The sequence below is a fragment of the Bacillus rossius genome, chromosome 7, assembly GCF_032445375.1.
Source record: "Bacillus rossius redtenbacheri isolate Brsri chromosome 7, Brsri_v3, whole genome shotgun sequence".
NCBI classification, from domain to species: domain Eukaryota; kingdom Metazoa; phylum Arthropoda; class Insecta; order Phasmatodea; family Bacillidae; genus Bacillus; species Bacillus rossius.
Window position 1 is genome coordinate 40,469,567 of NC_086335.1, and position 14,990 is coordinate 40,484,556.

General features: G+C 35.9%; 1 protein-coding gene across 1 annotated transcript; it reads left to right on the forward strand.

The window, feature by feature from the left end:
• Positions 1-1,041: 1,041 nt before the first annotated feature.
• Positions 1,042-12,283, forward strand: LOC134533876 (uncharacterized). Its single transcript, XM_063371605.1, has 6 exons — positions 1,042-1,209; positions 3,089-3,262; positions 7,008-7,101; positions 7,600-7,713; positions 8,539-8,737; positions 11,955-12,283. The coding sequence occupies exons 1-6, from the start codon at positions 1,146-1,148 to the stop codon at positions 12,081-12,083; spliced, it is 774 nt and encodes a 257-aa protein (XP_063227675.1). The 5' UTR covers positions 1,042-1,145; the 3' UTR covers positions 12,084-12,283.
• The last annotated feature ends 2,707 nt before the right edge of the window (positions 12,284-14,990 follow it).

Genomic DNA, 14,990 nt, shown 5'->3' on the forward strand with positions numbered 1-14,990 from the left:
GTGCAGAAAAGTTTTGTAAAATTATCAAAAATCAAGCATGATGGGTGAAGCGCAGCCTTAAGATGAAATAGTGGTTTGCAGTGCAACATCAAACTTTCAAGAGAAACCACAGGAAGAAAGTGTGTAGCATAGATTTTTGGCATCATTGGTGCTGTTGAAAACTGCATTTCCTGTTACATTCAGATAAGTTACCGTAGTGGAACAAGACCTTGAAATAATTTTGTACAAGTATTCCATCTTGAGGCTGATGAGAAGAAATGTTAAGATTGCAGAATATCACAACAGTGACCATTGGAGAACTTGAATGTAGCCACGTTTCACTACTGCAGATATTACAACTCTTGCATCGTGAGTGAAATGTGTTAATTAAAAAATCTAGGAAGCACCAACGAAGTGAAGTGGTGAAAGATGCATTGGAATATATTCTTAGTAGTCATAAGATCAAATGTGTTTATTAATCTTCATGGTTGCACTTTTAAATAATTTCTCAACTGAAGTCATGAACTGGAGTGATGCTGCAGATATTTCTGAACCTACATGATTCTGCTAGAAATTTTACAGTTATTGGTGAACCATTTTTTAAATTGTTTTTTCTTCATTTTTAGTAATAATTTTAAACACTTGTTTGACCAAGCTGTCATGAGCTTAGGCTTCAGAGTATTGCAAGGTATTTCATAACATTTTTCTTGCTGTAGTTATTTCCAGAGATGAATGATAAATTATGAGTTAGGGTCAATGTAGTTTGAGAGGTATCTAATTTATAATTTATGCTTATCTTTTTCCCCAGACGATTTATTAGGTGATTATCTGTTTCAAAATCTTCACTGTAACTTTTTTTTTTATCTGAGTATCTGAACTTTAGCATATCACTCTTGTTTGTAATACTTTGTCCCAGCCAATTTCCTAATTTTTAAAATTAAAAAAATGTATTTGAGTATTTAAATTGTTGTTAAAGCTATTTTTTTTTTCCTTTCATTTAAAATCTGTAGTGTTAGCTTTTTCTTTTTCAGTTTGTTTGACCATATTAATCTAATTTCAAGTTCACAGAATAATTTGTGTTATCTTATCAAATGGCCATCACTCCAGTTTGCTTGAAACAATTAGTATTTTATTATATAATTGTTGTTTGAACGCACAGCACAAGAATGAAAGTTTGGTGGTTTTCACTTGCGTTGGTAAATGTGTTGGGCGGCTGTGCTGAGAATAATGGTAAGTGAAGACTCGAGCACCCAGGCATTTCCTTTTGAATTATGTTATTGTATTGACCAGTGTGAACATTTCTCTGTATGTGCATAGCAATTTTTTACTTCTTAAATCTAGAGCTACAATTATTGAGATTTAGAAAACTATCCAAAGTATTTTTATTTTATTTTAATGGCAGTTCAGCTTTGCAGAAAACACTTCCAAACAGTATTATTAATTTTTGTGAGAAGTATTATTCTAAAAGAAACATTAAGCAAAAATGCTTACAAATTTTCTTGTCACATTAATTATTTGTACATAGTCCTATAATTCTGTTTGTTCATAATGAGAGTACAATATATAACAGGCAAGATAAAATGTTTCTTGAAATTTTTCAAATGATATTTCTTCCTTAATAGTTATTAAAAATAATTTTCTTTAAAATAAGCCAGATTTTGATTCTACGTATAATATAATTATTCTAAAGTTTGCTTGATAAGTCTGTAACATGATTTTACTGGTGTTGACACACTTGCTTTATTCTCAAGTTTAGGGATTTTGTAATTTTGTTACAGTTCTAAATACTTTCATGAGTGGTGTTTGTATCAACTAATAATGAAAATATCTCTAGCTTCTTTGAATGCAGTGGGAAATTTTATGGTTATTTAGTTTTGCTTTTGATCACATTAAGTTTGCTTGTACAAAGTATTAATTGAAATGCCTTTTTTTTTTACTGGCTACCCCATAATAATGCATCTTGGTGAACAAGTGTGTAAATATTACATTAAGGGCATAATAATGCCTTTGTCCATCAGAGGTTTATTTATATTAAGTAAAATTAATGGTTTATGCTTCAAAAGATATTAAGTACAGACAAGATTTTATGGTTTTATTGTTAGATAAATTTAACATGCAAATTTTGGTATTTTTTTTTCCTGTTCATTTATGAAGATGGTGAATCAACAAATAATACAATAAAAATTTCTAAGGAAAAAGTAAAAAAAAAAATAATTAGCAAGCATTTGTGTATTATAAGTACACATCAGAATCATTATGTAAAATTAAGGTAATATGTAATATAGTATCAACTGGTAAACACAATCTTTAAAATAACACTTGGTCTGTACATTTTATTGCGAAATAACATACCAAAAAACAATGGCATCCATTTATTTTTGATGTTAAGTAATAATATTTGGATAGTTTGAGTAAAGTTTTGTGTAAATAATGTTTTATTTCATTAATTTATGTGCATTGTCGGTTACATTGTGTATTAATTTGCATTGTCATTTTACAGTGTGTATTAACCAGCATTTTAGTCTTATATATTGTATTGACGTCGTTCCAAGTGCTCCCTTCGCTCGCACAGGTCGTTATGTTCCCTCGTCGCCTCACCAGGGTGGGGGGAGTAGTTCGCGGCTTGAGGAGTCCTGCTGCGCTTGGGACGTTTTTGCGGGAAGCGGGCTCCGGGTGACGCGCAGCGATGCGGAACGCGGCAGTCGAGCTTCAGACCTGGACCAGGCAAGTTGTGTGTCTCACTTCGCAAGTGAACAGTTCCGCCAGGAACTGAGCAGCTCCACCCTCACCGGACCACCACCTCTACCGATCCAGCTCCCTGCCAGCCACGTGGCGACGTCACGACCCCGAGGATCTCCGCTCTACCTGTGAACTGGCCCACAGGGTCTAAACTTAGGCTAGTTGGCGCCCTCAGCGACGGCAACATCGTAGCAGGGACCGGTAGGGCGACAGTATTGACTCACATTTCATTGTTGTAGCTACCCGTTTTATCGCAAATTGCCATGATAGTTTGTCCGTAGTGATGAGACGTTTGTCATCAGATGTTTCGTAGGTCCTTGCACCCAATTCGCAAGTGCTGTTTGACTCCTCCCTCGCTGGTGTGTTGAAGGATCATTCCTCGGCGAAGAGGCGCGGTCCGTGCTGGAGGGGTCTCGCTGCAGCAGCGTGCAGGACTGGGGCTGCGGGCCGGTCTTGGTGTGCCGTGCAGGCACGTGTCACTGCAGGAACTGCACGGACCTGGAGACGATGCAGCCGTACTGGCGTGTCTGTCGAGCCTGCTTGAGTGAGTGCCTGCCTCCCTCGCGCCTGTGGAGGGTCGGGTGCACTTCCTTCCATCGCTCCGTTCCTTTGTTTCATCTCTCTTCCGATCGCACATCCCGCATTGCCATCATACATGCTTATGTATAACATTGAGTTATGCTTAGGCCTGTGCGAATATTGGAATTTTTGAATGTCAAAACAAATTCAATTTGATTTCAAATACTTACACTTTAAAATAAGAATATTTAGTCGTTTATGAACATGGCTGTACAGGATCTCGAAAGTCCGGAAAATTTTTGGGACAACATAAGATTTTCTCTCTGGGCGGTGACAAAATTTCAATAGGATTTTAATAATGTTTTGGGGTTATTTACGTGGAGTTTTTTTTTTTTTTTTTGCTACATCTGGCCAGGTAAATTTTGGGAAGACTAATATAGTAAAGCCGGATTTAATACAGTAATTCGTAACCATTACTATCACCCACATCATCAGCTAAAGTATTTTACGGAGAAGAGAGTCCGTAGGTCGTTAAAAATAGATCAGAACTGAGGGCATACTGGTAAGGATAAATACGTGTCTGTAAAAATAAAAACTTTGCGCGGGTGTTAAAGTTGGCAGTTTTCAGATCAGAGGGGAGAAACACAGCATGCCAGCTCTGTGATTAGTTTCGTTCAGTACAGGGCGGCGAAGATAAAAATATTGTATAAATCTTGTGGAAAACATCTGGTCACATACTCACAGCAAAGACTCCTAAAGCCTAACAACCAACGACAATGTTTTTCTGTTGGGTAATACACAGTGAACGACCACCAGATACAGCAGGGGTGCCCACAAGGGGGGTAACAATGCAGACTGCGTCATTAAAATTTCAGGGGGGGGGGGGGTGGTTAAAAGATGAGAAAAATGTATATATTATTTACATAATTATAGCTTCTAGTGTGAAAATACGTTTCTGGTGCTTTGATAATTGAAAGGGATCTTGTAAATCAAATTGGCAACCCCTCACTTTCCTCAACAAAAGCAGTTTGGCATCTGTCGGTTCAGGATGGAAATATTACCTGATATGACCAAAATTGTTATTAGAAAATCAGTTTTAATTAATGCAAAATGTGATAAAATATAATACTAAAAAAGTATAATATTATAAAATAATTGAGTAAATCATTGAGAAAATGGCATAAAAAAATTCGGGGGGGGGGGGGGGAAGCGTATCATTAGGTTAGGGGGGGGGGGGGGTGAGTCATAGTGTTTGGGGGGGGGCACCTCTGGATACAGGCCCACACTCACACGCCTAGTGCAGTAACCGCTCAGGCAGTTATCTTGTCAGGAGTGGCCTAAAACAAGTACACTAAGAGGAGGAAGAAAACTTCACCTCTTACCAAGCCTACATACACTGGACAGAAAAAGAAAGGAACATTCTAAACAGCTACTGTGTTTCTAAACTTTTAGTTAAAACAAACCAATAATTATAATCCAAAAATATTAGTATATGTTGATATAAATAATGATTTATTTTCATATAGTGAAACATATTAAAGAACAAGTTTTAAATTTTATTTCAGACCTACGTCATATTTAACTATGTAATCTGCTCACTGTACATTCTTTTTAAATCCACCCTCTTGAAGTTTCTTCACACATACTGCAATTGCCTTACATATTCGCTTTGCACTGTTTATTTAAATATTTTATTTTGCAGAACCTATTTTGATTACCATTTAAAATAATTATTTATATTTTCCTTTCAAAATTTGAATATTACAACAAAATTTTACTTATAGTAAATGTAGCCTAAAAACCTTTCACTTTAGTATTAATCTAATTTCCCAGAAGCAACTACACTACACATTTACGTTTTCTTTCAATATGTATTTGTTATATATGACAAAAATATTTTTAGTGGAATTACAATTCTTACTATTCAATATCAATATTCGTATTCATGAATAACATGATATTCATATTCAATTAAAACTAAAAAACTGATATTCACACAAGCCTATATGCTTGAACTCACAACTTTATTGAAAACAATGTTATAGAAACCATAGTTTGTGATTAGAGCTATTTTAAATCCAGAGGCATTCAGAAACACCAGCAAATTGTGTTATATTTGGTCAACTGGTTTAGTATATTAAAAAAAATTTTTGGCAGCATTATATTTTACAAATTATAAAATAAATGAGGAATCATACTTACTTAACATTATTTGTTTTACTGCCATCCCATCTGTAACTGAACAGATCGCCATTCTCATCATCACCTTATGCTGTCAAGTGTCTTCTTCACACCCAGGATTACCACAACTAGATCTCTCCTGGTTTCTTGCTTCTCGCCATTGTAACACAGTAGCAAACCAATGGTAGACCTTGAGTCACCAAGCCTGTACTGGTTCGTTTGCCTTTCTTTTCTGTCCATACATTTTATAATTTTTTTTATGTTCTTCTAACATGTTTTTATAACTAAAATTTTGGTGTTTTATAGTTTTGCAACTTTTTACTTCTTTCTCAAATGATTGTTGTATTTATGTGCAATTCCTACGTTTCTATAGTTATTGCTTTTATCTTCACAATATATATTTTTTCAACATTTTAATACTGCTACTGTTACTATTTATGCTGTCTGTTAATATTTTGGCAGTCCACTGCTACCATTGCTTCTTATTTCTACACCATTCCTCCGTCTTCATCTGTTATGGTACAAGCACAGTGGTCGATGTAGGATCGCTCGCCTCCAGCCAAGGTGCTCCGGGTTCGAGTCCCAGCAGAGTCTAACCGCAGATCTTTCACAAATGGGAAATGTGGCTGATGTCAATGAGAGTCATTCTGGGCTTAAGAAACTTTTTCTTATTCTGTCTCTACTGCCTGTTTTGTTTTATTTGTCATTGTGAACATTTGCCCATTTCTCTCCTCCTGGGTGTAGGTTTAGTTTTTGTGTACTTCCTTTACTTTTATCCATGTGTTTTTGAAGTGAAACTTCTTTGGGCGCGATGAGAGTAAAATTTAAAGGCCAAATTTTAATGCAATGTTTTCGTGAAACAATGTTGTGAAACATTTCTGACTCGAAAAGGACAGAATAGGTACTTGGCCAAAGAGATATAAAGAGAGGATTATGCTATATAAGTTGTGGAGTTCAATTTTATTCTTCTCTTTATGTCATGATTTGTCCCCAGCCCAAAAAAATAGAAACGAGAGATATAGATGAACGAAATAATAAGACAGAGAGTGTGTGCATGCACTTGTTTCAGAAAATAGATATAGTTATCCAGCGTGCTCGCATTCCTCCTTGTTCAACCAGCAGTGTAGAGAGTGCTGTTGAGACAGACCCTGCATTTCCTGCAGTGATAACGCTACTTGTTATTATTTCATATTTCATTCAGAGATTTGTCATATTCCAAATGGAAGAATTGTTTAAAGTAACAGTAACACGCACAGTTTTTCTGTATGGAGTATTTCAACAGTGAGTAATATGTATTTAGAAAATGGTCTTCTTTCTCTCTTTTCTCTCTTCTGTTTTACCCATTAATTTATATTTAAGAGTCGAGGTTTGAATTGCCAAACAAGTTTCACTTCCTTCATGTGTACGTACTGAGTATTGTTTTTTACTCATTTTCCATTTCTGCAGCTAAATCCTTTCTTCTTTTTTTTATACCAATTTTTTTTTTTAAATTTATGCTTATTTTTTACTGGTGCACTTTATTATCTTGCTTTAGCACGTATCAATTCTTTTGGAATTTTTTAAATGTTGTTTTGTTTATTTTATTTCAGATGTTCGTAGAACATATAATTACTCTTTTGGCAGTAGAGATAAGTTTTGGCCATGCTATGTTGGCCAACACTGTGAGTGTGTTACAAAATGCAGGTACGTAAATTATGTATGTTTGTGCCTCAACCGTTTTCTTATATTTTCATACTTTATAGTTTGTATTTTACTTAACCTTCTGTTGAAGGTAAGTTGCTGATTTGACTCAATGCTACAGAGGATGTACATCAAAAAAAGTGTAAATCAACTTGGAATTTATTTTACAAAACAACACTGTAGTACAGTGTCGCTTAATTTCTGGACCGCAACTCTGTACCAGGCCTCTAACCATAATTCATTTTCACTTCCAATTTAATACACAAGGCTGTAAATTTAATCCTGTGTTCATCATGTGTTAAGAATGATACATTAATTAATTCATTTTTTTACGATGAACAAATAGTGTTGGAGACAGGCACAGCCATACCCACGCAGGTGTCACAAAATTTAGCCGCAAGGCAAATATTCTATCAGTTTTAGAATCCTAAGAACATTTTATACTTTCTATTTTAATTATTTTAAAGCATGTCAATAGTAGGTGATTTTGTTTGTCCCCAGTGTACAGATGCAGATAATGAAGAGTGAAATCACTGGAACTAAAATCGTGCTGACTGCAGCAGCTGCTGTTGCGATGTTGGCAGCCGTGACTCTGTTCTGGCACAGTTATTACCGGTGAATATATAGCTTTGTTCTTTCAGCACATAGTACCTAGTGTATGATCACAACTTTCTTTTTTAATCTTAAGATTTGCTACAGTTTTTATGATGCCACTTAATAGCTATCATGGATATTAATTATTGTTATACTTATTATTTTGGTCTCCTCAGTAGAAGTGTGCAAATGATGCTCTGTAAGCTCCGGATGTAATATAGGGCTCTCGCAAAAGACCTCCCAAATTGTTCAAGGCACAAATATTTCTAATCTTGCCTGTAACTGTAGACACGAGACGTCAGAACGTTGCTTGATAGTAGGCAGATGTCACGGGAATGGTGGTGCAGGCAGTAGTCGCTGGCACCATTTCACCCATCTCGCATTGCAGCTGGTAGTTCTCGACACGACCGCCACCTGCTTTAAACCACGCAGCGAGATGAATAGGGCAGCCAACTTTCAAAGGCTGATAAAACTTGAGACTTAAAATAACACATAAGTAATTTAGCAACATTGTACTTACACAGCTTTAACCCCTATTTGTCAGAAAGTCCTCATTTTCAAAAGTAATTTATAATTTATTTTTATTTGTAATCCAAAATGTGTTAAAAATGCTGTAATATCTTATTTCTAGTACATTTAAATTTTAGTTGTAAGAACTATGTAAAGCAGTTTAAAATGAGTCTATGAAAGGATCTAAAATGAAATAGAATTTTAGTGTGACGATATTGTAATCGTTAGACCAGAATCCGCTGTTTAATTGAAGAACAGCTGCATTGTCCTGCAGTATCATTATTAGAAGAGAAGTGTGACAAAGCTTTGTTGGTGATGGCTATTGTTTGTGTGCAGGAACACGAGGTGTACAAGGAGGGACGATTCAGTAACTGACCAGTCGCAGTTGGCTCACGGTGCAGACGCGAGACACAGCATCTCGTTCATCCAGCAGCACGTACTGACCAGACTGCGCAGCCCGCCTCCCAGCTACGACGACACTTGCCACATTCGTCTCGAGAGGCCCCCGCCTTACGACGTGGCCACTACCGGTGCCGTGAGTTTGTTTCCCACAGTCACCCTTCTGTAGTTGATGGTGTTTCCTTGATGCTCTACACTGAGCACGGTGAGCCTGGGTAATGCAGTGGTGCTTGAAGCCACAGCGCACCTACGTTTTTCGTGGCAGGGTGATTCTGCTGTGTGGTGTACAATTGCCTTTTGCAGTATGGAGGCGAAGGGATAACAAAACATCCCATCTTGGACCCGGAAACGAATTTCCTTCAAGTGAAAAATACCCTAACCCCTCTGGGAATCGAACCCAGGGCTTTTGGCTCTCCACATTCTGGAAAGTTGGGAAAAAAAAATCATATATAAGTCAGGGAAGTTGAAAGTGGTCAGGGAATGTCAGGGAATTTACTTTAAATCCTTGAAAAGTCATGGTAATTCTCTAGTGATAGTAATTTGAGGGAAAAAATCTCATGCGCCAGTCTCCCACACGCTATAAAATGGCATATGAAAGGTTTATTTTGACAGTGCCAGCTATAGAGAAAGGTGAAGACTGGAATAACTTAATTTCTGTTTGAAAATAGCAAAATGTAGGTAATTACTTAAAAAAGAATTACTCAGGGAAAATTTATTTTGGAACTGTGTGGACACCATGAGTGGCTAGGAACTTAAACCATTGAATTAGATGGATTAAAAATGTGTTAATAATCTGTGATCATTTAATTACAATATCATTGCCATGGTTCATTTAAAAAATAATAATTTGGTATAGTTTTTTTTATTTGGTTACTGAATAAACATTTTTTAAATTTATTTTAATAAGGGTACAGGTACATTGATTTAATGTTCAGTTTAAAGTTTGAAAAATTGTAAAACGTTAATACGTGTTTTGTGTATTGTACTTGAATACACCGTTAAGAGCTATTGCTTGTACAATTATGTCAAAAATATTTAATTTTAAATAGTTAAATATTGATAGCTTTAATGAAATGTAGAAATGTTTCTATATTTTAATTGCATCCCAATGTATCTACTAAGAAATACCCTTTCTTAAATTTTTTGTTTGAAAGTAATATTTGGCTCGTGTTTTCATCGCCTTGAGTTGACAGAAAAAAGGATTCTCTAAATACCGAAAATAATTAAAGTAAAATTAAAATAACCTTCCTAAACTTATATATATAAATGTGTGTGTGAGTGTGAGAGTGTGTGTGTGAGAGAGAGAGAGAGAGTGAGTGTATATATATATATATATGTATGTGTGTGTGTGTGTATATATATTCAAAATTTCTATATTTTCCAAAAAATTAACTCAGGTCCATGAACAGCCAAAGGGCAAGCGTAATAAAGAAGTTGAAAAGTACCATAACATAACAGGCCTAAGCCAGTGCAATCAACCTGAAAATGTTGTCTGATAAATCAATCATCAAGTTACACAATTCACGATCACACATTAGTAATTATACATCATAATATGCAATGTAAGCATTACAAAAGCGTACAATGCTAATAATGAAGTTACCAGTTATAGGCATTTACCAGGTACAAACTCTCTAATACTCTTTGTTCCAATACAATCAATCCTGATAATACTTTAATACTGATTAAATCTATAATGAATCTATATAAGTTACAGTATGCATATTAAGCATTACAAAAGACTAAATGCTTATATTTCATTTATCAACATGAACCATTGGGCCAAGGATAAACACTATTACAAATCTACCCATTCATAAAATTACAAAATGAAATTGTGTATTGCTACGCACATGAATATCTGTGCATTTTGTGTCATATAAATCTGGGCCACTAACTGAAGACTGTATACTCGCACAATTTTATGATGTTCTGCATGATCAGCTGCAATGTACAGTACAGATGTACACAGAAACTACAGAAAATTTCCACAGCTACATTACAAAAGTGCTCTTAAAGGCCAAAAAAAGTAGTCTATGCATAAGGACCATTTAAAATCATACCAGCCCTCAAGGCAGTATAAGAAAAAGGCACAAAAATGTTATGTGTACCCAATGTCCCCAGCTAAATTTCCTACAGGGGTGTACCAAGATTGCAGTTGCATGTGAACTCATGTGGCTTAGTCGAAGCATGACCCATGCTAGCAACAGTTACCGAAGCGCCTTGCATGACAATACAATCCATGCTCACATCAATCCTTAAGCTTTTTTCTTATCAGTTTACCTCTGTAACAAATAACGAAGAAAAATCTAGCATATTAAGAAATGAGTTAACTCCTCTAGCAGCATTCCAAACAAGCTAGTAGAACGAACAAGTCCCCATTATCCATGTCTTGCAGACAACCAAGCAAAGCAATCAAAAATAGATTTCCAAGGGCAGTTCGAAACATAATTTTGTATAATTTAATGAAACTTAATGAAATCATAAAGTACTTAATTCAGTGCAGTCCACACACACATGAGAACCCAAACAATTCGTACCAAAGCTGAGAGTTTTTTTAATACATATTACCTTGTTCTTTACTACTTGAACAGGTTACAGTAAATTCACCTTCACATGAAGAGTGCAAGCACGGAGGGGTAGGGATTTGCAAAAAGGAAAGGAGAGAAAGAGATCTTCGACCATGGAGGAAGGGGTAAGGAAATTCCCCTACCCGGTAGCGAGGTCACAATGCAGAGGAAAATTCAAATGTCCGCTGACTTCCCCTTACAGCCTGCTCAATAGGAATAATCTAATAACATTTACAACCCTAAGTGTGACTCTCTTACTCACTGAATTATTGATTTAGACATTATCTAAACCACTTCAAAATGAGCTATAAAATAATATTGAAAAATTTTGCAGGCATTTTGCTCTATACCTGTAACCAATGGGAAAGTTCCAAAAAGTTAACAATTCCAATTTTCGACCCCGAAAAAAATTTAAATGGCAACACATTTCTAAAGTTGGTGCAGACCTTTCTTTGCAGGTCCATTGTGGCTAAACTGTAGGATCCATCAAAATACTGATCACACACACACACACACACACCTACACTACACCCACACTCATACTCACACCCACACCCACACCCACACCCACACCCACACCCACACCCACACCCACACCCACACCCACACCCACACCCACACCCACACCCACACCCACACCCACACTCACACTCACCAATAATATTGATTGATATAGCTGGGCCTAATGTTCCTGTTGCAATTAGATTAATTTGCAGAACTACATAGATCACAGCTGGTTGGCCAACTAAGTTCAGCCTGTATCTGGCATCCATCATGTTGCAGGTGGAGACAACCATGCCAGCTGTGCCACAACCCTCCGAGGTGGTTTGTGGAACAGAGAATCTTTCGTTCAACCCTGATGGGGTTGCCACTGCCACCACTACTACACAGTCAGTAGTGCACATCAGTTAACTTGCCAAGCAACACTGACCACCCTCAACTTTGTTTGTGGAGAGACTCGCTGTGAGAGTGAAAATACACTTTTTTTTTTTTTTTGGAGAGACTCGCTGAACGTAGAAGTGAAAAAAGTGAAAAGTGATTATTATTATTTTTCACTGTATTTATTATTTTATACCACTTAACAGTGATTAAAAACTCCAAAACCTGCTACATACTACTGTACATTTATTCTTTTATGTTTGTTATGTTTGTCCTCTTCAGTATTATCATTGTGGTTACGCACGTGTTATTCACATGGCGACACATGGCTGTACTCCGAGTTCTGCTCTTCACATGAAGTATTTATTTTATTAATTTTTTTTTTGTGTAGCTTCATTATTATAGTATTTTAGTTGTATATTAATCATTCTTAGCCATAATTTTTCCAGGTAGGACCGTGCACCCTGGGCAAGGAAGCTGGGGGAAGGAGGGGGCGGCCTCTCAACAGGGAGTAGAGTTTCGGTCTTATCTGTCCAGGGGAAGATTCTTTTATTTCTCATTATTGATTTTTTATCATCATATTAGTTTTATTATGATTTATTATTATATTAAGTTCGTATTTATCTCTTTATTATACTTGTTTATTGTTTTTCTGTATTTTGTTATTGTTTCGTGTTGGTCTCTGTAAGTATGTGGCACATCACCTTCTGTAAGTTGGCTGATTGCGAATGTGCCTACCTGTTGTGGATTCCACTTAGGTAGCGCTTGCTTGCTTTTGGTAAAAATGGGAGGGGTTTTCCACGTATTTACAGTGACCATTTTGTTTTTGACCTTTGTACTTATGTTATTTTGTAACTGTTATTTGTATTTTGTCCCTTTTTTATATATGTATATTGTCTTTTTCCATAAGTGTCGTGCCCACCGCCAAAGCCCGTAGCTGTGGTGGGCATGTGACAAATGTATAAATAAATTAATTAATTAATCAATATCCCCATTTTTATGCCTAGGTGCTGTGTAGCTTAAGAATTAAAGTGAACATAACCACACTATCAACTACAATTTTGAGAGGGCATAGGGAAACATGTAACCCTCTTCCTCCTTCTAGTCACTGAAATATATTTGATACCCTTGGTATTGGAGATTTTAAGTTTAGTAGTTTAAAGTCTTGTAAGTCAATAGTGATATGGCATCAATGTCAACGCTACCGCCCCCGCCGCGGGCGGCATATTCCTTTAATTGATATTTCATTTTCAATCAACAGTTTCACTTCTTTTGTTTAGCATTGCATTATAATTGTTGACTTAATGTAAGTTACGGTGGTTGGTAACCTATTTCCCCCCCGCCCCCTCCTATATACACCCCTTTCGTGAAGAAGTTAAAAATTTAAACCATCTGGGTGGAATGCTAGTGAAAGCTTTCAAATGACACGGTGAATTAAAGACAAGAAAGAAGTACCATAGGTGCATTTATTTAATACTGTATGTACTTATTTGTTCACCACTTCCTTGAATAAATTCTGATTATGCCCACTGCTACAACAAATATGTACCTATTTAGATGTATGTTAGTTTTACTTATCTCAAGTTTTAATTAGTGTAAATGAGCCTTAGTTTTCTGTATTAACTTAACTTTTAAAAAGAAACATTTGTTTGATTTCTGAAGAGCATCTTACAAACTTAATCCGTGTTCCTGATGCTTAGTCTATAGCTAGATGATACAATCTTTCATAGTGCTAAGTGAGTTAACAGAAATTAATTAATTAATTGTCAGAGGTCGGCTTAGCTGGACTAGAGGAACGTGAGTCTGCAGAATTTTTATAATAAAAAAAGTAAACTTGATTGTTTTGTGATCTCAGGCTTTTTTATTATAATAATTTCACCATTTTCAATACCTAGTTCTTTTTAACTATTTTGTCTTAATCGTTTTCAGCCAAATGTTTTGAATTTGACCCTACGACCAACAAGAAGTATTTGGGTGGCATGCAAGCAAAATACCTTCCTCCTGCTCAGCCTGTAGCATGCTTGTCTACTCACTGCTAGGTTACTGGATCAAAGCTCGCTGCTTGTCTTGCAAAACCTAAGAAACTAAAAAAATTGCTGTCTCATTGAAATCCATTCAGTAGTTTCGATTTAATACCAGCCAAAATAGCAGATAACTAAAAGAATAACAATTATAATTGTAAATACATTTCTTTCGATGAATTTCTGTTAACTCACTTAGCACTATGAAAGATTGTATCATCTAGCTATAGACTAAGCATCAGGAACACGGATTAAGTTTGTAAGATGCTCTTCAGAAATCAAACAAATGTTTCTTTTTAAAAGTTAAGTTAATACAGAAAACTAAGGCTCCTTTACACTAATTAAAACTTGAGATAAGTAAAACTAACATACATCTAAATAGGTACATATTTGTTGTAGCAGTGGACATAATCAGAATTTATTCAAGGAAGGGGTGAACAAATAAGTACATATTAAAAAAATGCACCTATGGTACTTCTTTCTTGTCTTTAATTCACCGTGTCATTTGAAAGCTTTCACTAGCATTCCACCCAGATGGTTTAAATTTTTAACTTCTTCACGAAAAGGGCGTATGTAGGAGGGGGCGGGGGGGAAATATCCCTTCTCCCCATGGGCCCACCGCGCAGTCCTAAACATCTATCACTCTCATCAACAATAAATAAGAATTTGAAAGCAAACAGGGGGCAAAGTGGTTCTATCCCTGCCCTTCCCCGAAATGAAAATCTGGGTTCTCTTATGTCTACACCCAATGATTTTCAGTGTACGTTTGAATTATTTGTAGCGATAGAGCTAGGGTTCATGTAAGCCGCATTAAATTAAAAAAATCAAAAATTATATTTAAAAATAAGTCATGACTATGGCAAAGCTGTTCGGCAATGTAAAAAAAAAAAAAATTATAATTGAATAATAATATAAAATG